General features: G+C 44.2%; 1 protein-coding gene across 1 annotated transcript in view; it reads left to right on the top strand.

Annotated features, from left to right (window-relative positions):
- CYFIP1 (cytoplasmic FMR1 interacting protein 1) overlaps window positions 1-23,627 on the top strand; it is a 108,636-nt gene extending 85,009 nt beyond the window's left edge. The window contains exons 23-31 of the mRNA NM_001205515.2: window positions 3,630-3,717; window positions 9,235-9,378; window positions 9,637-9,727; window positions 12,539-12,669; window positions 17,242-17,314; window positions 17,834-17,928; window positions 18,655-18,893; window positions 19,322-19,469; window positions 22,827-23,627. Coding sequence (NP_001192444.1) covers window positions 3,630-3,717; window positions 9,235-9,378; window positions 9,637-9,727; window positions 12,539-12,669; window positions 17,242-17,314; window positions 17,834-17,928; window positions 18,655-18,893; window positions 19,322-19,469; window positions 22,827-22,991 — 1,174 coding nt within the window. The 3' untranslated portion in view covers window positions 22,992-23,627. The remainder of the gene's footprint in view (window positions 1-3,629; window positions 3,718-9,234; window positions 9,379-9,636; window positions 9,728-12,538; window positions 12,670-17,241; window positions 17,315-17,833; window positions 17,929-18,654; window positions 18,894-19,321; window positions 19,470-22,826) is intronic.
- The last annotated feature ends 230 nt before the right edge of the window (window positions 23,628-23,857 follow it).

Below are 23,857 nucleotides of genomic sequence, written 5' to 3'. Positions count from 1 at the left end.
CAGTTGTGTCCGGACTCTGTGCGACCCCATGGACTATAGCCTCCCAGAATCCTCTGTCCATGGGATTCTCCAGGCAAGAATACTGGTGTGGGTTGCCATTTCCTTCTCCAGGGGATCTTCCAACCCAGGGATCAAACCCGGGTGTCCTGCATTACAGGCAGATTCTTTATCATCTGAGCCACCAGGAAGCCCAGTCTTTGCTTGAATATGTATTTTGTGTTTTGTGTGTGTGTGTGCACATTGGTTTGGTGGTGTTTTTTTTTTGGCTGTACCCACAGCATTCAGGATCTTAGTTCCCTGACCACCTATGTAACCTGTATCTGCTGCAATGGTAGCACAGGGTGGTAACCACTGGACCACCAGGGAAGTCCCCGTTCTTGAGTATTAAACTGTGTGAGCTGAGTGGAACGCCCCAAGGCTGGTAGAAGAACAGCTGCCAGGGAACTGTAGATGGAATTGTTTCCACAGCTCACCAGGACTAGGAGTCATTTGAGGCTGCCTGTAAGAGTGGGGAAAGCTCTCTGGATACTCAGGTATTCGATAGAGTTGCCAGCAGGGCCTGTCTTAGTGCCAGCACTAGGGTAGTGACTACTCTGTGTGCTGTGCTTAGTCACTCAGTCGTGTCCGACTCTTTGTGACCCTATGAACTCTAACCCACCAGGCTCCTCTGTCCGTGGGGATTCTCCAGGCAAGAATACTAGAGTAGGTTGCCATGCCCTCCAGAGGATCTTCCCAACCCAGGTCTCCCACATTTCAGGTGGATTTTTTAAAAAATATTGATTTCTTTATTTGACTGCACCAGGTCTTGGTTGCAGCATGTGGGAATCTAGTTCCCTGACCAGGGATTGAACTTGGGGCCCCTGAATTTGGAGCCTGGAGTCTTAGCCACTGAACTACCAAGGAAGTCCCTCAGGTGGATTTTTTACCATCTGAGCCACCAGGGAAGCCCAAGAGTGGGTAGCCTATCTCTTCTCCAGGGGAACTTCCTGACCCAGGAATCGAACTGGGGTCTCCTGAGTTGCAGGTGGATTCTTTACCAGCTGAGCTACCTGGCAAGCCCAGTGGCTACTTTACACCCTAACAGACCATCTACCCCCCAAAATTCAGCATTCTTTAAAAGTTAAGGACAAAATCCAGCCACTCAACACTGTGGTGTTTCCACGTCAATGTGCTCAGAGCCACGGGCCGCTCCTTCCCTTGGTTGCAAGTGTTTGTTTCATGAGCTGGTAGTGTTTTGACAGTTACACTCTTTTTATATGTTAATCAGGTTCTTAGAATTTAATAATTAACAAATCCAGGACTTTTAAAAAAATTTATATTTTGGTTGAAGGATAATTACTTTACAGAATTTGTTGTTTTCTGTCAAACCTCAACGTGAATCAGTCATAGATATACATATATCCCCTCCCTCTTGAAGCCCCCTCCCATCCGCCTCCCCTTCCCACCTCTCTAAGTTGATACAGAGCCCCTGTTTTGAGTTTCCTGAGACATACAGCAAATTTTACATGTTTCCGTGAAACAGAGTAACAAAATTTCCATGTTACTGTCTCCATATATCTCACCTTCTCCTCCCCTCTCCTCATGTCCATAAGTCTATTCCCTATGTCTGTTTCTCCATTGCTCCCCTGAAAATAAATTCTTCAGTATCATTTTTCTAGATTCCATATATATATGTTAGTATACAATATTTATCTTTCTCTCTCTGACTTACTTCACTCTGTATAGTAGGCTCTAGGTTCATCCACCTCATCAGAACTGACTCAAATGCATTCCTTTTTATGGCTAATACTCCGTTGTGTATATGTACCACAACTTGTGATAAATTCATCTGTCGATGGACATCTAGGACATCTGCTCTCATGTTCTAGCTGTTGTACATAGTGCTGTAATGAACAGTGGGTACATGTGTCTTTTTCAGTTTTGGTTTCCTCAGGGTTTATGTCTAGGAGTGGGATTTCTGGGTCATATGGTGGTTTATTCCTAGTTTTTTAAGGAATCTCCATACTGTCTTCCATAGTGGCTGTATCAATTTACATCCCAACCAACAATGCAAGAGCGTTCCCTTTTCTCCACACCCTCTCCAGCATTTATTCTTCGTAGACTTTTTGATGATGGCCATCTGATTGGCATTAGGTGATATCTCATTGTAGTTTTGATTTACATGTATCTGTTAAAAAGCGATGTTGAGCATCTTTTCATGTGTTTGTTAGCCATCTGTATGTCTTCTTTGGAGAATTGTCTGTTTAGGTCTTTTCCCCACTTTTTGATTGAGTTGTTTGTTTTTCTGGTATTGAGTTGTATGAGCTGCTTATATATTTTGGAAATTAATCCTTTGTCAGTTGTTTGATTTGCTATTGTTTTCTCCCATTCTGAGGGTTGTCTTTTAACCTTGCTTATACTTTCCTTTGCTGTGAAAAAGCTTTTAAGTTTAATCAGGTCCCACTTGCTTACATTTGTTTTTATTTCCATTACTCTAGGAGATGGGTCATAGAGAATCTTGCTTTGATTTATGTCATCAGGTGTTCTTCCTATGTTTTCCTCTAGGAGTTTTATAGTTTCTGGTCTTACATTTAGGTCTTTAATCCATTTTGAGTTTATCTCTGTATACGGTGTTAGGAAGTGTCCTAATTTCATTCTTTTACGTGTAGCTGTCCAGTTTTCCCAGCATCATTTATTGAAGAGTCTGTTTTTGCCCCATTGTATATTCTTGCCTCCTTTGTCAAAAATAAGGTACCCATAGGTGCATGGGTTTATTTCTGGGCTTTCCATCTTGTTCCATTGGTCTATATTTCTGTTTTTGTGCCAGTACCATACTGTCTTGATGACTATAGTTTTTTAGTATCTATGACTTGTTTTTTATCATGGTTCTTTGTGAGAATTTAATATGTTTAAATGACCCCTTCTGATGAAACTTAGTCAATTTTGATATTTCTGCTTTAAGATCCAACTGTTTCATTTTCAGTGGCTCTTAATACATTATGAAGCCACAGTCTCTTGGCTTCACAAGTGTGTTTTTGGACTCATCTTCTGTTAGTTCATACCCAGTGACCTAAGTGACATCACTGCTCAAATCTGCCTTCCTACTCCTGTCCCCTGGCGTCATTGCTGTGTCCACAGGCCCCTTTTCAGAAGATGAGTGAGGCCTGAAATGGTTCTGGCGCCCACTCTGCAGACTCTCTTTATGTTCTAGAAGGGCCCTGGTGTTCTCATTCTGTTTCTTTGAACTTTGAGTACATTTATCAAACTTGAGAGTATTTATCAGTTCAGTTCAGTTGCTCAGTCATGTCCGACTCTTTGCGATCCCATGAATTGCAGCACACCAGGCCTCCCTGTCTATCACCAACTCCCGGAGTTCACTCAGACTCACGTCCATCGAGTCAGTGATGCCGTCCAGCCATCTCATCCTCTGTCGTCCTCTTCTCCTCCTGCCCCCAATCCCTCCCAGCATCAGAGTCTTTTCCAGTGAGTCAATTCTTCGCATTTATAGCTCATTCTTACTATGGGTTTTGATTTCCTCTGTGATGATTAATTGGGAGGAAGAGTTAATTGATGAGTAATAGAAAAGTTCTCAATTTTAAAGAAGTACCGTTAAATTTGTTATTTTCTTTCTCTTTTAAAATCTTGTTTAGATTTGTTCGGACAGTATTACCGTTTTCTCAAGAATTTCAAAGAGATAAACAGCCAAATGCACAACCTCAGTATTTGCATGGATCAAAGGTAAGTTCTTTTGTGTTTATATTATATTATGATTTTTAAGTTCACAGTGAAGTGTATTTTGAAGTTTAGTTTGATTAAGTTTAGTTGCAGTAATTTAAATGTATGCCACATAGGGCTTTCCAGGTGGCTCAGTGGTAAAGAATCTGCCTGCCAATGCAGGAGATGCGGGTTTGATCTCTTGGTTGGGAAGATCCTCTGGAGGAAAAAATGGCAACCCACTCCAGTATTCTTATGTGGAGAATCCCATGGACAGAGAAGCCTGGCAGGCTACAGTCCATAGAGGAGCAAAGACATGACTGAGTGACTAAGTACACACACATCATGCCACATACGAAACGTGATTGTATCCTTCAGTTAGCACCTTTCTAAATTGTAATGTCGTGCTGCCTTAAGTGTGGCTGTAGGAGTACACAGAATCCTAGGAGGCCGTCTGTATTCATCAGTATTTAAATATTCTTGCTTGTAGGAAGTCAGACTCCTAAGGAAATAAGTCAGACAAGTACAAAGTAAAGTATGTTACAGGGGCAATAATACATCATCGTCATAAAAAGCATGGCAGCAGACTAACTGACCACAGCACCTGCCTCACAGGTTCGGGGCTGGGGGGTTAGAGATGAAAGCCCCCTTCTCAGTACTGCTGCTGAGCAGCTGTGCAGGTAGGACAGGTGACGGGTGGGGTGGGACATGAGGCCCAAGACTCTGCCTCTTCCCCACGCCCAGGTGACGTCCATGCTCTGGGACTGCACAGGAAAGCATTGTCTCGGTGTCTGAGCTGCTGGTGGAGTGAAGCTGGGTACCCAGCCCACCCTTTAAATTGGGAGGTTGGGAGCCTCCTTAGAGTGTGAGCCTTTCATTTCCATCCTCTCACTGCAGATGTAGCAGAACTCAGATGTGCAGCAGTGTTTCCACCTTGGAAATGGGTAGATAATACAGTCTGGGCTCATGTGTGGGTTCAGCCTTCCTCCTCCACCACTTGGTAAGGGCATGAAGTGGATAACTTAAAAAGGACGAGAATAAATCCTCTAATGCACCTCCTTTTGGAATTAAAATACAGTGTTTAACCCCCTTGGAACTAAAAGAAGTTTTATGTAATTTTTGAAGACAGAACTAGAAACTTTGGTGATTAAGATAGAAATTTCTGGAGAAGGAAGTGGCAGCCCGCTCCAGTATTCTTGCCTGTGAAATTCCATGGACAGAGGAACCTGGTGGGCTATAGAACATGGGAGTCACAAAAGAGTCAGACACAACTTAGTGACTAAACAACAAAACTGTGCTCATGTTTGCACTCCCTCCCAACCTTGGAAACCAGTCCACGGCCACCCCTTGCTGATGAGAATATGTTCAGCTGCCAGAGATGAAATCAGGAATTATAGCTTGATTATCTTTAGTGCCAGTGAGCTGAACTCACAAGTTTCAAATGATTCAAGATGGTGTCATCATCTTTGGGTAATGAAATGACACCGCCATGCTTTGTTTGGGGCAAATTCAGGAAAAAGAAGAAAATAGAATATCTGTGTGAAACAATTCTACAGCGGTGCTCTCAGACTTTAACATGCTATGTGATTCGCCTGGACTGCAAGAAGATCAAACCAGTCAGTCCTAAAGGAAATCAACCCTTAATATTCATTGGAAGGACTGATACTGAAGCTGAACATCCAATACTTTGGCCACCTGATGTGAAGAGCCATCTCATTAGAAAAGACCCTGATGCTGGGAAAGACTGAAGGCAGGAGGAGAAGGGGCCAACAGAGGATGAGACGATTAGAGAGCATCACCAATTCAATGGATATAAATTTGAGCAAACTCCAAGACATAGTGGAGGACAGAGGAGCCTGGTGTGCTGCAGTCCATGAGGTCGCAAAGAGTAGCAACATAGCAACAACAGTGTGATTCTGACAAAATTCTAGCATCACCGATTCAATGGACATGAATTTGTGCAAATTTCAGGAGATAGTAGAGGGCAGAGGAGACTGGTGGGCTACATGGGGTTGTAGAGAGTCAGACATGATTTCATGACTGAATAACAACAACAAAGGTGAGCAGAAGACAAGAAGAATCAGGCTTCCTAGAAGAGGAATCACATAGGTGTTTTGGCTTGAGTAGGTTTTTTTCAAAGTGGCGAGTGACAGATCCCGCTTCTTTGCCAAATTGGTCCTCTGCCATCTTCAACACTTGCCTCCCAAGGAGTGTTCCCTGTACTTTATGTACTTTATACACTAACTGTACAGTTTGGGTGTATTGAAGGAGATGGGGTGGGGAGAATATGCAATATGCAGGATGAGAAACAAAAAAGACCTGCACCATAACATTAGGAAGTAACACACAGGAAATTAATTTGGCAGCTGTCTCATACATTTCAAGTGGAAAGCAACTTTCTAACTATAATTTTCCACTTGCCAGCATAATGAAAACAATACTTCAGGAGAGTAAGTTTACTGTACATCATCACTGGTAAAACTAACAGGGCTTATACTTTAAGGATTGTGAAGAATAGGGAATGTATTTATTTTTTAATATGCTTTTACTATAGCTGCAAAGTATTTGAGTATTCCTCTTCTGGGACAGTTCACGGCTATCAGAAACACATTTTATGTGATGCAAAGCAGATAGAACACATGTCATTGTCACAAAACCCTTGTTTTTTTGATGGGATATTTATTATTGTCATTTACTCCATGAGGATGACTGCTTCTGGAATTCACATCAGAGAAGAGCAGAGAGAAAGTTCTGGGACTTCCTTGGTAGTCCAGTGGTTAAGACTGCACTTCCACTGCAGAGAGCACTGGTTCAATCCCTGATCAGGGAACTAGGATCCCACATGCCAGATGTTGCAGCCAAAAAAAGAAAAGAAAAATGAAGGTTGTGCCACCAATCTCTGGCGCTCCAGGAAAAGCCAGCCTCTAGGAACAGAGCCAGGAAAAGCCTGATTTTACATGTCAGTGGGTTTCCAGCTTTCTACTCATATAAGAAACAAGGTGTGATATCCCAGTTTTCCTTTTGGTTAAAGTGTAGTCACTCTAGAACAGGTTCTTTTGAGAGGCAGTGAGATTCTAGATGTTCATGGCTCGGAATGCAGAGTTCATTGCTCAGAAGAAAGAGGAAACACCTAGAACAGCCTCCATAAGCCTTGAGGATAGGATGATCCCCTGAGAGTTGATGACTGATGAGGTTTCACACTTCCTCCTTGGAAGGAAAGCTATGACAAATCTAGACAGCATATTGAAAAGCAAAGACATTACTTTGCCGAAAAAAGTCCATATAGTTAAAGCTATGGTTTTTCCAGTAGTTATGTACAAGTGTGAGTTGGATCATAAAGAAGGCTGAGAGCTGAAGTGTTGATTCTTTTGAACTGCGGTGCTGGAGAAGACTCTTGAGATTCCCTTGGACTCCAAGGAGATCCTAAAGGAAATCAACCCTGAATATTCATTGGAAGGACTGATGCTGAAGATTAAGTTCCAATACTTTGGCCACCTGATGTGAAGAGGCTGACTCATTGGAAAAGTCCTTGATACTTGGAAAGATTGAAGGCAAAAGGAGAGTATGAGACGGAGGCAGAGGATGAGACAGTTAGATGGCACCAGTAGACATGAATTTGAGCAAACTCTCAGAGATAGTGAAGGACAGAGAAGCCTGGTGTGCTACACTCGATGGGGGTCACAAAGAGTTGGACACTACTTAGCAACTGAACAACAAAACTCCTGAGGATATGTATTCAGAGCTGAACAACCAGACTTGCTAGTCCAGGTATTCAGAATCTTCTTGTCCTGATGTAGTTCTCTGTGTTTGTAGAGGAAATATTTAAGACAATTATAAGAGGGGAAGGGGAAAGAATACAGAGACCTAAAAGGAGAAATCCTAAAACACTTCATTCAAAAGTGGTAACTTCTATAACCTATAACTTACATAATGTATAATACAACATATACATTATATCCTCTGTCCGTGGAATTCTCCAGGCAATAATACTGGATTAGGTAGCCATCCCCTTCTCCAGGGGATTTCCCAACCCAGGGATCGAACCTGGCTCTCCTGCATTGCAGGCAGATTCTTTACTGTCTGAACCACCAGGGAAGCTCACAGGTTAACTCACATAACATATAATGTAAAACTTGGAACATCACTGAAAGACCTGTGCAAAGAGATGCTCTCAAAAATACCACAGTTATGTCACAACAGAATTCCAGAAAATGTCTAAGTGACCCACAGGAAGAGAAGAAGAAAGAGCCTACTTAAAAATCAATAATTGCATTATTTGTAAATGTATTAAATGTAAGTAGTCTAAAGACAGTTCAAAGGCAGAGATTGACTGTGGATTAAAAAGTACGACTGCATAAGAAACTCACTTCAAGTCAACGATATAAGTAAATTAAAAGTAAAAGGATGGAAAAAGATGTACCACACATCAGGGGCAAAGAGGAATGGACATAACATAATGAGAAGAAGGTCAAGCAACCAAGAAGATATAGCAATCCGAATTGCAAACAACAGTTTCAAAATACTTGAAGCAAAAACTGACATAAGTGAAAGGAGAAATGAACAACTCCATAGTTGTAGTTGGGGAGGTCAACTTTCCTCTCACTTAGTAATCAAAAGAATAAGTATACAGAAAATCAGCAACAAAGAAGAATGAACACCATCAACCAACAGGATCTCATGGACACGTGTAGAACACTTCACCCAACAACAGCAGAACACACATTCTTTTCAAGTACCCATGGAGCATTCTCAAGATAGACCATATCCTGGGCATTAAAGCAACCTTGGCATATACTGGGCATTAAAACAACCTCAACAGAATTCAAAGAATCAAAATATTACAGTGTTATCTGACCACAGTGAACTCAAACTTGAAATCAGTAACAAAGAGATGACAAGAAAATCTCCAGACACTGAAATTAACATATTTCTAAATGATCCTTAGGGCAAGAGGAAGTCTCAAAGGAAGTAAATCAGAATTTGCAGGGTGCAGCTAAAGAAGAGCTGAGAGCAAAGTACATAGCACTGAACGCTTAACATGAGGAGTTTCCCCGATGGGTGTGCACCTGCGTCCTTAGACAAACTTGGAGGCCTGATCTTACCAGAAACTACCCTGCCTACCTTTCTTGCCTGCCCACCATGCGGGGGCTGCGGTCTCCAGCTCCCTGGTACCCACTGTCCCATCAGAACCTATTGCCGAGTGTCTCCCTTAGGAGACGGGGAGCAGTAATACGGGGGCAGCAGTGAGCTTCTCAGATACATTCATTGCTCATTCCAGGACCTCAAAATATCTTCTGTAGGACTGGCAGTTTAATAAATGTTGGAAGACCAAATGGTTTTGTTTTCTTCCTTCTGTTTTAGCGAGCTTGTTTTCATGTCTTCAGGTTGAAAACCTAGATACCAATGAAGGGCAGTCTGACAGGTTCTCTGGATCCACTGTGTGCTAATGCATGTACATGTGGATTCTTCATTTTCATGTGTGCATGGGGCTACACTGAAGACCCGGCAGCTTCATCAAGCACTAATGTTCTTTGCCCCCAGGCTTTAAACCTGGCCTATTCGAGCATCTATGGGAGCTACCGGAACTTTGTGGGGCCCCCACACTTCCAGGTCATTTGCCGGCTGCTTGGCTACCAGGGCATTGCAGTGGTCATGGAAGAGCTGCTGAAGGTGGTCAAAAGCCTGGTATGTTTCCCTCTGGTGGGCTTCCTTCCCAGGGTTGGGGGGAGGATTCTGCACCCAGTTCCTGTGTGGCGAGGGGCTGCCCACTCCCATTGAGGTTGCTTTCCTTCTATGTGTGAGATTTCCTTTCTAGCCAAAGTGATTCTCAGTCCTGGGTCATTACCGTGCATTTTACTAACAAATTCATTTTCAAAAGTCCCCATCGCACCGACAGCCTGCAGGGTAATGTGGCTGGTGGTTGACACAGACCATCTCTCACAGCTGCAAGGCACAATCCTACAGTATGTGAAGACGCTGATGGAGGTGATGCCCAAGGTCTGCCGGCTGCCGCGACATGAGTACGGCTCCCCGGGTGAGCACAGCGTCCCTCTGGGGCGTACAGGGAGGGGCAGTGTCAGCCCTAGGTCAGTTAAGGGAAATCAAGTTGGAAATTACTGGTAAGGATCAGATCTGCCTTCCCCAAGTGGGAGAAGGTGGGAAGCCAGAACCTGATTGTTTCTAACAGAACAAACCTGCCTTTCAACCAAGAGCAGGTGTGCAAGGGTGGGAGAGCTGGGTGGAGGGTGACAGTGCTGTGAACCCTGTGCACCTTGGCTCTCCTGTAATACCAGGATCTTGCAAATCACTGGTGGGGGAGGCAGGGAGCACCACTGCCTGGTCCAACTGCCAGCTAGTCTTCAGCAGCCCAGGCTGCAGGGGAGCCCGTGGAGGGGGTCACTGCCCCGACAGTGCAGCTTGTCTGTCTCTGCCCGGCAGCCTCCTATCTTACTGACTGGCCAGCTGCAGGGCCCTCAGGCAGATGTGGTCTTTGGGGTGCCAGACGAACCTATGTGACCTGACCAGAGTGGATTTGGGGCTTTCTACATGGATAACATTCATGACCTCAGAGAGCTTTGTTTGTGATAAAATTGAACTACAAGAACCTTTGTCTCTTAACAAAGCTGCCTGTTATCTCTTATCTGTTAATACTTTATTGAAAGCTGGAAAACTATCTTGTTGGTCACCAGTGAGATACTGTCCTGATAGGCAGTTGGCTGGTGTGGTTGAGCCCCTGGGTGTTCCTGGCACCACCCAAGGCTGCTGTTGGTGTTGGAGGAGACAGTGAGGTGACCCATTTGGCCACTGGGAAGGGAATAACCATTGGTCTGTCCTGGCTTAGGGAAAATCTCAGAAAGTAGACGGGTAATGTTGGGATAATAAAACTGGTGCTCAGATCCTTATTAGAGGTGGATATTTTAAATGTCAAAGACAAAGCCATTTAAGCCAAATCCAGAGCTGGTCTGCAGGAGAGCTGTGGACTTCTGGGCTGGTTTCCACATGTCCTCACCCAGCTGGCATGGCACCACTGTGGAGGTAGTGCCATGTTGCTGGAAGTACCCCTGTACTCATGCTCATTGTGGGGTGGACCACCAAGAGGAAACGATGGTCTCTCAGGCAGGCAGGGCTGTGGGGTCATTGTGGAACAGCACTCAGGGCCTGACCTGATGGGATGAGAGGTATGAAATCTCTTTAAGTATCCAGCATTTTTCTCAGTGTTGTTTTGCCTGTTCTGGGTCTTCTGTATGACTATAAATTCTAGAGTCAGCTCGGGGATTTTGACTGTTTCAGCAGTGAATGGATAGAGTGCTTCCTAGACTTTATGCTTTGTGTCTTTTCCTACCTTATGACAACATCCAGAACCTCCAGGAGAGTGGTGAAGATGCTCTCTTTCTCTGAAGCTCTGGGAGAAGGCATGCAGATTCACCACTGAGTATGATGTTAGCTACAGGGTTTTTGTAGATGTCCTTTATTAGATTAAACACGTTCCTTTCTATGCCTGTGAAGGGATTTTGAATTTTATCAAATACCTTTTCTACCTCTGCTGGAGATGACTGTGGTCTTGCTCATTTATTGCAACATGATGCCTCCTCTGAAGGTATACACAGACCTCAGAGATGTTGCATATCTGGTTCCAGCCAGCTGCAAATTATCACAATAAAGCAAGCCATATGAATTTTTTTATTTTCTGATGCATATAAAGTTATGTTTGTACTATACTATAGTCTATTACGGAGAAGGCAATGGCACCCCACTCCAGTACTCTTGCCTGGAAAATCCCATGGACGGAGGAGCCTGGTGGGCTGCAGTCCATGGGGTCGCTAAGAGTTGGATGCGATTGAGCGACTTTATTTTCACTTTTCACTTTCATGCATTGGAGAAGGAAATGGCAAGCCACTCCAGTGTTCTTGCCTGGAGAATCCCAGGGACGGGGGAGCCTGGTGGGCTGCAGTCCATGGGGTCGCACAGAGTCAGGCACGACTGAAGCGACTTAGCAGCAGCAGCAGCATAGTCTATTAAGTGTGCAGTAACACAAGATACGCCTTTTAAAACATCCATATCTTGGACTTCCCTGGTGGTCCAGTGGTAAAGAATCCGCCTGCCAGTGCAGGGGACACAGATTTGATCCCTGGCCCAGGAAGATCCCACATGCCCTGAAGCAACTAAGACAGTGCGGCACGCTGCTGAGCCCTCACTCTGGGGCCCGTGCTCCAGAAAAAGAAAAGCCACCAGAATGAGAAGTCTGCACGCTGCAATGAGGAGTATTCCCTGCTCGCCACAACTAGAGAAAGCCTGAGTGCAGCAATGAAGACCCAGCACAGCCATAAATAAATAAATACAACTAAGTATCTTAATTTAAAACACGTCATTGCTAAAAAATGCTAACCATCATCTGAACCTTTAGCAAGTTGTGACCTTTTTGCAATAATAACATCAAAGATCCCGGATCACCATGACAAATATAATGATGAAAAAACTTAAAATATTGCGGGAATTATCAAAATCTGATATAGAAACATGAAGTGAACAGATGCTATGGGGAAAATGGCACCTATAGATTTGTTTGACACAGGAGTGCCACAGACCTTCAGTCTGTGAAAATAACACAATATCTGCACAGCACAGAAGAACAAGCTGTGCCTGGACTGGGTTGGCAGGCTTTGGAGCTGAGGACAAGGATGCAGGCGGTGGAACAGGGGACACAGCCATCTCCTTGGTGGGCAGGATGGCAGTGTCAGAGTCTTCTGTCAGCACGGGTGCTTCCGGCCGTGGACCCAGGCTGTGCACTGTCACGCTCCCTCCCTCTAGCCTCTCCCAGCCCCACACTCATTCTCTCCCACTTCAGGCATCCTGGAGTTCTTCCACCACCAGCTGAAGGACATAGTTGAGTATGCGGAGCTGAAAACGGTGTGCTTCCAGAACCTGCGGGAGGTGGGCAACGCTGTGCTCTTCTGCCTGCTCATAGAGCAGAGCCTGGTGAGTGCCCAGCACTGCCGTGGCCCGCGTGCTGCCAAGGCCCTTCCTCCTCATGGATGACAGAAGAGGCCATTCTCTAGGCGCTTGATTTACTGGCGTTATTTAATGGGGGAAGGAGAGCAAATGTTGTAAAGCACTTTTCTTTTTTTCATCGTTATTTAGACTTCTGAATTTGTTCCCTACGATTGAAAAACAAAAATGCAGTAGTTCATTTAAGAATGTTTTACTGTGTGAATATTGTAAGAATGTTTTATTATAGATTTACTGCATCTAGATTAACATATATGACATACACATAATGTATAAAGCTGCTGCCCGGGAGAACTGTTTGAGATGGAAAATTCCATAGCTGAGGCTGTTGAGACCTCAGAGTGGGGCTCCATGTGACTAAAGAACAGAGTTTTAAATGTCATTGAATTTTAACTTTTTACATTGAAATAGGTACACATGGCCCATGCCTGCTGAGGTGGACAGCATAAGAAAGCAAGCGCTGGGAGCCCAGCAACACCAAGAAATCATGCGTGGGCACGCGCAGTCCCACTGCCTGCCTGCTGGGGGTGTCCTTCGGCCTCTCCCTCTGTCCCTGTAGGTTGTCAGCTGACTACCGCTCTGCACCCAGAGCCCTCTTGAGGTGGCCTCACTCTGCTTTTCAGTGAGGACTGCGGAACTGGGCATCTTCGCTGCTGCTGGGCTCTCCTTCTGTTAAATGTTCCGTTTGTATCTTGTCCATTTTACTACAACTTGTGTATCTTCTGTGTGTTACATGCAAATGCTAGTATTGTTGTATATCGCTTGATCGTGTCCGATTCTTTTTTGTGACCCCTTGGACTACAGCCCACCAGGCTCCCCTGTCCATGGGATTCTCCAGGCAAGAATACTGCAGTGGGTTGCCATTTACTTCTCCAGGGGATCTTTTCGACCCAGGTATCGAACTTGTGTCTCCTGCATCGGCAGGTGGATTCTTATTGCTGAGCCACCAAGGAAGCCCTGATTTTAGCTTATCTTTTCACTCTAATAGTAGCGATGTTTGAGAAACTGATACTCCTAATTTGACTAGAGTCTCTTTTCTACGGTTCTTGTGTACAAGCACTTCTTGTATCTCTTCAAAGAAGTCCTTTCCTCTCTAGGAATCATAAAGACGTTCTTTAATATTTTCTTCTAAAGATTTTAGGTTTTGTTTCTACATTAAAGTTTATAATCCTTCTGGAGTTGGTTTTTGTGTGTAATGTGAGATGTGGATGAAGATTCTTTTTTCCTCATGGGTCACCAGTTGTCCCTTCTCCAGTGACTGAAGGAAGACTCCTTTCCTTGTTGGTCAGCAGGATCCCTCTGTCACCCTTCCGCTTTCTGTGGATGTGCTAGTCTGTCTCCTGGTTTTCCTCCTCATTCTACTAGTCTGTGTCTGTCCACGGCTTCTAACATGTTGTCTTACTCATGGTAGCTCTAACTAAAGTGTTAACCCCCGGTAGGACGTGCTCCTTACCGTATTCTTCTTCAAGCACATGCTACCTCTTTGTGGATCTTTGCTCTGCTCTGAAAGTATGAGAATCACCTTGGGCCAAATACACTGAAAAAGCACACTGATATTTCAGTGGGAGTTGTGTTACATTTCTAGCTCTGTCTGGGGAGATCTTTGCTCTGTTACTTCTTTAAAGCAGTCTCTTCTCTCTCTGGAGCCTTGGCACCTTGGCAGAGGCACGGTGTGCTTTGCAACGACCTGGGCCAGGTGTTGCATACACTGTGCAGGGCGTGGCAGGCAGACTGCAGGCTTGAGGGGCTGAGCCAGCGGGCTAGGCACCTAACACCTGCTTACTCGAAAAAGATATGTTGGCTCTCGTGTCAGGGAGCCCAAGTTCGGGTGCAGGGTACAGTCTCTGGTCAGGACCTGCATCTTCCAGACTCTACTCTGCCACTCTGCTCGCAGAAGACCTTTTCCATGTGGTGCCAAAGGCGGGCAGCCCCCAGGCCCTTGCTGTCCCCTGCCTGCGACTCAGCCCAGCTGCTCCCTGCAGCAGGACTGGTGCTGCTGGGCCAACAGGCAGCTCCCCAAGAAGCTGGTGTCCAGGGCAGCCTTGCTCCAGGAACAGCTGAGGGAGAACTGGATCTTTCACCTAAATACACAAGATAAGTGAGGGAAATTCCTGTAAATAGTAATCACTCGTCATGAATTTTCAATATTTAATACAGGAAAAGTCCCTTCACGTATGACTTCTCCTGAACACATACATAAAGTGCAGTATCTCATCCGTGTGTATCCACACCCATCTCCGCGTTCCCTTTTTCACTTTACAGTAAATCTGGAGATCATTCCACATTAGTAAGTGTTGACAGTCATCAGCCTTTTTCAGCTGCGTGATAACCCACAGACGTTACTCGCTAGTCTGTGTCTGCGTGGTAGTCCTTCACCGTCTGATGCCTGCCTTCTGTGTGAAGAGCTTGTGTTCTTTCTGGACTTGGGCACAGGAGGTGTGGAGGACGGGGTCGGTCTCCTTCTGGAGGGTTCTGAAGGAGCAGGTCTCTGACTGACTGCTCTTCCAGGCTTATGTTAGGGGATAACAGGACTTTTACATGATGGTACAGAAAGCCTTCTATTCCTCCTCTTGGTCTTAGTTTTGCTGTCATCTTTGTGGAGATCCTCAGAAAGGAAACTCTTATCAGTCAGTATGTTTTGATTCTCTGATAACTATTTCTTTGTTTAGCAGTTTGCTTTCTCAAGATTTTAGGGTGGATGTACAGTAGGAGGCAGGAGAGCCCATTCTCACTTCTGGTCTTTTTGCCCTGCGCTGAGCACACTGCTAAGGACTTTCCCTTGTTTATGGGCCCTCCAGCGAGGGAAGGGCACCCTTCCTGACCATATTTGGGTTCGTGGTGGAGTTTTAGATGTTGTGAAACCCCTGTGATATTGGAAGTAAGCTTTCTTCCTACACTGCATTGTTTGGAGAACAGGTTTTATGTAGTGTGGGGTTTTATTGCCTGTTTAAAGGAATTTGTGATCCAACAACAGGTTCAGAGTGACTGCTCAGACTCTTGTTTTAGGCTCAGTGGGGAATGGCCAACGGTGCCCCTTCCTTCTGCCTCCTGCTCTTTGTTTACAAAGGAGGCACCTGCTTCCTGGCTCTGCAGGGACGGCTGAGGGACCCTAAAGACAAAGGCACTGTGCTCAGTCCTGTCAGTGTTTCAGTCCAGTCGTTCAGTCGTGTCCGACTCTGCAGTCGCATGGACTGCAGCACTCCAGGCTTCCCTGTCCATCCCCAACTCCAGGAGCTGGCTCAAACTCATGTCCATCCAGTCAGTGATGCCATCCAACCATCTCATCCTCTGTTGTCCCCTTCTCCTTCCTTCAGTGTTTCCCAGCATCAGGGTCTTTTCCAGTGAATCAGCTCTTCGCATCAGGTGGCCAAAGTATTGGAGTTTCAGCTTCAACATCAGTCCTTCTAGTGAATATTCAGGACTGATTTCCCTTAGGATGGACTGGTTGGATCTCCTTGCAGTTCAAGGGACTCTCAAGAGTCTTCTCCAAAACCACAGTTCAAAAGTATCAATTCTTCAGTGCTCAGCTTTCTTCACAGTACAACTCTCACATCCATAGATGACTACTGGAAAAACTACAGCCTTGACTAGACGGACCTTTGTCAGTAAAGTAATCACAATCTGCTTTTTAATATGCTGTGTAGGTTTTCCTGCAAGGAGCAAGAGTCTTTGAATTTCATGACTGCAGTCACCATCTGCAGTGATTTTGGAGCTCAAGAAAATAAAGTCTGACACTGTTTCTTCATCTGTTTGCCACGAAGTGATAGGTCCAGATGCCATAATCTTAGTGTTTTGAATGTTGAGTTTTAAGCCAGCTTTTTCACTCTCCTCTTTCATTCTCATCAAGAGGCTGTTTAGTTCCTTTTTGCTTTTTTCCATAAGGGTGATGTCATCTGCATATCTGAGGTTATTGATACTTCTCCAGGCAATCTTGATTCCAGCTTGTGCTTCATCCAGCCTGTCATTTTGCATGTTGTACTCTGCATATAAGTTAAATAAGCAGGGTGACAATATTCAGACTTGACATACTCCTTTCCCAATTTTGAACCAGTCCATTGTTCCATGCCCAGTTCTAACTGTTGCTTCTTGACCTGCATACAGATTTCTCAGGAGGCAGTTAAGGTCGTCTGGTATTCCCATCTCTTTAAGAATTCCACAGTTTCTTGTGATCCACATAGTCAAAGGCTTCTGGCATAGTCAATAAAGCAGAAGTAGTTGTTTCTCTGGAATTTTCTTGCTTTTTCAGTTTGATCTCTGGTCTGTGTTTAAATTAATCAAAATGAAAATTGAGTAACTAAAAATGAAAATTCAGTTCCTTAGCCACATTCCAGGTACTTAATCCCCACATGTTGCTGGTAGCTACCTGGCCAGAACAGCAAGGGACAGCTCCACCAGCGCAGAGACTCCTGTTGGGCAGTCTGCTTGCAGTGTTTATTTTACACAAAATGACAAAGATGTGCCTTGTTCTCAGCATCCGATTTCTTTGTCCATCTCTACTGTGAGATGAGATTCTTCATGCAGCCTTCTTTTTCATTGTTCTAGTCTCTAGAAGAAGTATGTGACCTGCTGCACGCAGCCCCTTTCCAGAACATCTTGCCAAGGGTCCATGTGAAAGGTGAGCCAGTCCTCTGACCAGGGTAGGGACACATGTCTGTGTTGCCAGAGAGTTCTCTTTAGTTAAAAAGCCAGCTTTGAGTTTGCTTCCTGTTCAGTCACATCCTGGAAGTAATATAATATAGTTAAATGAATACTGAATAAAGGAAGTACTTAGGATGGAAATGCTGTATCTTGATTGTTTCAGAATAGCATGGGAGCAGGGGTATTAGGTATATATGAAAGAAGAATGCCATGAGCTCATGATTGTAGCAACAGATAGTCACAGAGGATTCATTGTACTGTGCTGTTTTTGACTACATTAAGTTTTTAAAAGTTTGAATACTGAGCAAAGACTCAGTTCTCTGTTTGAGTTAAAATAGCAGATGAGCCAGTTCCATAAAAGAATTTTCAAAGAGAACCTCTATGCATAATGTTAAATATTTTTCATTTGGGTTTTTTTTTTTTTTTTACAAAATTAAACTTATGCAATTGTTATTCATACAAGGAATAGAGTATAAAATATTTTTTTCCACCGTAGAGGGAGAGAGACTTGATGCCAAAATGAAAAGACTAGAATCAAAGTATGCCCCACTGCACCTTGTCCCTCTGATCGAAAGACTGGGAACTCCACAGGTAATGCAACATGCTGCTGTGAGCTGGGCGCCCAGCTGGGCTGGTCCTTGGCAGGGTGGATGGACTCTGGGTGAGACCTAGTCCTCAGGCATCAAGAGATTGCATGGGCCTGCTCAGCTACTCAGGCCTGAGTTTTCCAAGTGAGTTTTATAATAGGACCTTGTCACAGGGTGGCTGGGAAGTGTGAATGAGCTAACACGTGAAAGGACGTGGAACATCATGTGGCAGGTGAGGCGTGCACAGTAAACATCGCTGTTTTTGTTGTCCACCCCTTCATGAAGAAAGCTTTCTCATTGGTTTTTAAGAACAGGAGGCAGGGAGGAACTTAAGCTAGCTACATCAGAGTCTCTCAACCTGTTGCCATTTTGGATGAGATAATTCTTTGCTGGGGGGACTGTCCTATGAATTGTAGGACATTTAGCAGCATCCCTGGCCTCTACCCACTAGATGCCACTAGACCCAGAAGCTATGAAAACCAAGTATCTCCATATGTTGCCAAATGTCCTCATGAGGTAAACCTCTCCCTTAAGAACAACTGTGCTTGACAGTTCTATTTAGTCTGATAAGACATATAAGTAATAGCTGACGTATTTTGTTGATGTTTATTTTTAAAAACCCTCTTCTGCAAGGTGTGATAGTTTCCAGTGAGTCAAAAACAATACTGGAGTACTTCGACTTCAGCATTCTAGCTGCCTGCCATGCCTGTGACATTTTGTCCTTTTACAGCAAATTGCAATAGCAAGAGAGGGGGACCTGCTGACAAAGGAGCGTCTCTGCTGTGGCCTGTCCATGTTTGAAGTCATCCTGACCCGCATCCGGACCTTTCTGGATGACTCCATCTGGCGCGGGCCTCTGCCCAGCAATGGGGTCATGCACGTAGATGACTGTGTTGAGTTTCACAGACTCTGGAGTGCCATGCAGTTTGTCTACTGCATTCCTGTGGGAACACACGAGTTTACAGTCGAGTAAGTGAGTGCTCAGGGAAGGGAAATGGGAGAGAAGCCGGCGTTAGGCTCATGCAGAGAACCACTTTCCTCTGGAAATGGATCCCCATATTGCTGAGCTGCAATAAAGCGGCTTAAATAGGGGCTGTTACCTGATGCCTAGGAAATGCCTCAGGGCTGGGCTTCTGGAGTTTTCTGAACTCATGGAGACTTATGCAAGTCAGTTGTGTATTTTGCTAGACAGGAGGACCACCAGCACTTCATGAACTCATTCTTCATGGCAGGGCCTTGATCTAAAAAGAGGTTCAGAAACAGTTTGCCACAGGAACCCCAAAGAGGTGTTTACCAAACCAGGGACACAGCTCTGCTCATCATATCCTGCGGGGCACATAGGTGGTTTGGCAACTGGCATCTGGTTGCCCGTTCCACCTCCTGCTTCTTGTCTCCAGGCAGTGCTTTGGCGATGGGCTCCACTGGGCTGGCTGCATGATCATTGCGCTGCTTGGGCAGCAGCGCCGCTTTGCTGTGCTGGATTTCTGCTACCATCTGCTCAAAGTCCAGAAACACGATGGCAAAGACGAAATCATCAAAAATGTGGTATGTGGAAGCTTCACAAAGACAGACATTTTCTATTTATTTAAAGTTGTTTTTTTTCCCTGTGAATGTTTCTCATCTGAGGACAAAAGGTGCCACCAAATGAAACTTTCTTTTCACCCAAATGAGTCCAAATAGAATTAGTGAGCAAAGGAGTCTGATGCCATTTTCCTTCTATTTTCAAGGTATGTAGATCTTCTTGTGTTTGTCATTTTATGGATTCTTTGTAATTGAATTCCAGAAAATACTTACTATCTTTTCAAATATTTTAGTTTTTCTTCCATTTGGGGACTTCATCAGACATGTCTATACTTCAGTTTAGGCACTAAGTCGTGTCCAACTCTTTGCAACCCCATGGACTGCAGCACGCCAGGCCTCCCTGTCCATCACCAACTCCCAGAGTCCACCCAAACCCATGTCCATTGAGTCGGTGATGCCATCCAACCATCTCATCCTCTGTCTCCACTTCTCCTGCCTTCAATCTTTCCCAACATCAGGGACTTCTCAAATGAGTCAGCTCTTCGCATCAGGTGGCCAAAATATTGGAGTTTTTGCTTCAACATCAGTCCTATGAACACTCAGGACTGATCTCCTTTAGGATGGACTGGTTGGATCTCCTTGCAGTCCAAGGGACTCTCAAGAGTCTTCTCCAACACCACAGTTCAACAGCATCAATTCTTCGGTGCTCAGGTTTCTTTATAGTCCAGCTCTCACATCCATACATAACTGCTGGAAGAACCATAGCCTTGACGGACCTTTGTTGACAAAGTAATGTCTCTGCTTTTGAATACGCTGTCTACGTTGGTCATAACTTTCCTTTCAAGGAGTTTAAGTGTCTTTTAATTTCATGGCTGCAATCACCATCTGCCGTGATTTTGGAACCCCCAAAAATAAAGTCAGCCACTGTTTCCACTGTTTCCCCATCTATTTGCCATGAAGTGATGGGACCGGATGCCATGATCTTAATTTTCTGAATGTTGAGCTTTAAGCCAACTTTTTCACTCTTCTCTCACTTTCATCAAGAGGCTCTTTAGTTCCTCTTCACTTTCTGCCATAAGGGTGCTATCATCTGCATATCGGAGGTTATTGATATTTCTCCTGGCAATCTTGATTCCAGCTTGTGCTTCATCCAGCCCAGCCTTTCTCATGATGTACTCTGCATATAAGTTAAATAAGCAGGGTGATAATATACAGCCTTGGCGTACTCCTTTTCCTATTTGGAAGCAGTCTGTTCCATGTCCAGTTCTAACTGTTGCTTCCTGACCTGCATACAGGTTTCTCAAGAGGCAGGTCAGGTGGTCTGGTTTTCCCATCTCTCTCAGAAGTTTCCACAATTTATTGTGATCCACACAGTCAAAGGCTTTGGCATAGTCAATAAAGCAGAAATAGAGGTTTTTCTGGAACTCTCTTGCTTTTTCAATGATCTAGCACATGTTGGCAATTTGATCTCTGGTTCCTCTGCCTTTTCTAAAACCAGCTTGAACATCTGGTAGTTCACGGTTCACATATTGCTGAAGCCTGGCTTGGAGAATTTTGAGCATTACTTTGCTAGCGTGTGAGATGAGTGCGATTGTGTAGTACTTAACATCTCTCAGTTTTCTGCGTCAGAGGTCGGGAACAGCGTGGCTCAGCTGGGTCTTCCATTTACTGTTTCACAAGGCCACTGGCAGTGTGTCTGTAGGGCTGTGTTCTCTTCTGGAGCCTCTAGTTATGGATCTACTTCCAGACTCATTCAGGTGGTTGGCTCCATTCAGCTCCGTTCCATTGGAGAGCTAAGGTCTCCATTTCCTTGCTGGTTATTTAGCTCACATCCCTTCTCATGCTTTCCACATGGCCCCTTCCAGCCAACATGATCAAGTCCCTCTCACACTACTAATCTAATTTTGTGCCGCGCCTCTGCTGTCTTCAGCTGGAGAAAGTTCTCTGCTCAGTATGATTAGATTGGATCCAGCTGGGTAATCCATCCTACTTTTCCTATTTAAAGTCTGTAACCACCTAACTATATTTGCAAGGTCCCCTTTGCTATTGGAAAATAATACATTTACAGGCTCCAGGGACTGGAACATGGACATCTTAGGGGCCACTCTACCTCCCATACCTCCATGTCCTTGGCTGTCTGGCTGTACCCAAGTACTGACTTAACTGATTTCACCTCAGTGTGATCTGCTGTGTTTTTAACTTTTCAAAGTCACTAGTTTATATTTAACATGTTGATTTCCTTCTCCAAATCTTGGTAGTAATTGATAATTTTATCTTCACAGAATTTTTTCCATTTTTGTTTCTGTATACATCTAGTCTAAATGCATAAAGAAATGTCATCACATAGTCTTTACTTTTCAGTTCCGAGACCTCACGGGGTATCTAAAACTCTGAAATGTTTCATTGTTTATTGGATTTCTATTTGGCAGCTTTTGTTTGGTTGAACTTAATTTGGGATGCCTTTCTCCCTGGATTTCCATTTACTGTTCATCTCCCAGAGTTATTACCAATGTGGAACCACTTTTAACTTCCTAAGAGGTCCAGGCTTGGTGGAGAGCCTTGGAGTGCAGTCCACTTTGCTTAAAGCCCAGCCTGTCTCTTCATCCCACCCCTGCTGGTAGCATCTGTCTCTGAGGAGCCTGGCTTTTCCCTCACTTCTTGCATAGGCAAAACCAGCAGTGCTTTAAACTGGAATAGACTTTAAAGTTTGTTCTGTTTTCGTTTTTGTGTGTTTTTTTAACATAGTTCTATTATAGCAGGAAGTGACATGACGTGAAAGTCGCCCAGTCATGTCCGACTATTTGCAACCCCAATAGTCCATGGAATTCTCCAGGCCAGAATACTGGAATGGGTAGCCTTTCCCTTCTCCAGGGGATCTTCCCAACCCAGGGATTGAACCTAGGTCTCCTGCATTGCAGGCAGATTCTTTAATGAGGGAAGCTCATTATAGCAGAAAGTGAAAGTGAAGTCGTATCAGACTCTGCGACCCGTGGACTGTAGCCCACCAAGCTCCTCTGTCCATGGGATTCTCCAGGCAAGAATACTGGAGTGGGTTGCTGTTTCCTTCTCCAATTATAGCAGAAGGGTCTATCAAAGCACCCTGTCCACAATAACTGGAAATTACTTGTGTTGTGTTGGTTACTGGGCTTCATCTTCACATTTCTAGCTCTTAGGACACCATAGTTCTCGATACCAGTCTGTTGAATAAACAGGTCTTTAAGTTTTACACGTGAATCTACAGTAGCATGAAGCCAACAGAGAAATGTTGCAGTAGAGATGGTATGTGTCAATAGTTGGCTGTAATTTTTCTAATATGAAAATGCTGAGGTATTTTGAAGCATGAAGAATAAATGACAGCTATCCTAATTTTAATTGTTGTAGCCTTTGAAGAAGATGGTGGAAAGAATTCGCAAGTTCCAGATTCTAAATGATGAGATAATCACCATCTTGGACAAGTACTTGAAGTCAGGTGATGGAGAGAGCACACCAGTGGAGCACGTCCGCTGCTTTCAGCCACCCATCCACCAGTCCCTGGCCAGCAGCTGAGGGAGTGTGTGTCACCTGTTTTTCAAGAGTTCCAGTACTGACTGCATTTAAGATCTAGAAGGGCATGTTTTTCTTTCCATAAACTATTTAGTGGGATTTTTGAGAACTATTTTTCAGTATCTCTGTGCCTGTTAAAATAAGGGGGTGCTTTTCAATCTAAAAGCTTGATTTTACAAAATTGACTTATTTTTCTACACTAAAATTGTATATACTTTTAGTAATTGCAAAATCTGAGAATGTTGACTGCAGATTGTTGCCTTCATGTTCTTACAAAATCATTTTCCATTTTTTTGTGGAATGTTCCAACAGCTAGCTGTGTCAGGAAGTGCTGCTGAGTTCATCCATTTATCCTGTAACTAACATTTAAGGAAAGATCTGTGAATTTAAGCAAGAAACTTAATACCAGCTAATTGTAATAAAACCCATTACCAATTAGAATAAACTTAATGATTAGCTTTTGTTGAGGGATTTTTGTTTTTTTAATGAAAACCTTTTCTAAGTCATTTCCCTTTCCCTTTTTGTGTCTTTCAAAAAGTAGTGAACTTGATTTCTCTGTTTCTACTAAATCCAGCTGTAACAAAATCTAGTTTGTGACAGGATTTAAAGGTTACAGAAATAAAAATAATGAAACCTGTTTGTGTTCATTCATTTACTGTGACCCTGTGCGCCCTGGCTTTGGTCAGGTACTTTCCCTACTTGCTCGAGTGCACAAACCAGGCTACAAGTCCAGGTCACCTGCAGCCATGAAGGAAGGGACAAGATTATGGTGGTAACTTCTATATGGTTTTAAAAACATTAATAGCAAAGTCCAGGTGCATTATCTATGGCACCAAAAATAAAGTCTGTGAACTACTTGGTTTTACTGT

This window comes from Bos taurus, chromosome 2 (genome assembly GCF_002263795.3).
Source record: "Bos taurus isolate L1 Dominette 01449 registration number 42190680 breed Hereford chromosome 2, ARS-UCD2.0, whole genome shotgun sequence".
In the NCBI taxonomy this organism is placed as follows: domain Eukaryota; kingdom Metazoa; phylum Chordata; class Mammalia; order Artiodactyla; family Bovidae; genus Bos; species Bos taurus.
The sequence above is the reverse complement of the archived record's forward strand: the minus strand, read 5'-3'. Positions and strand labels throughout refer to the sequence as shown.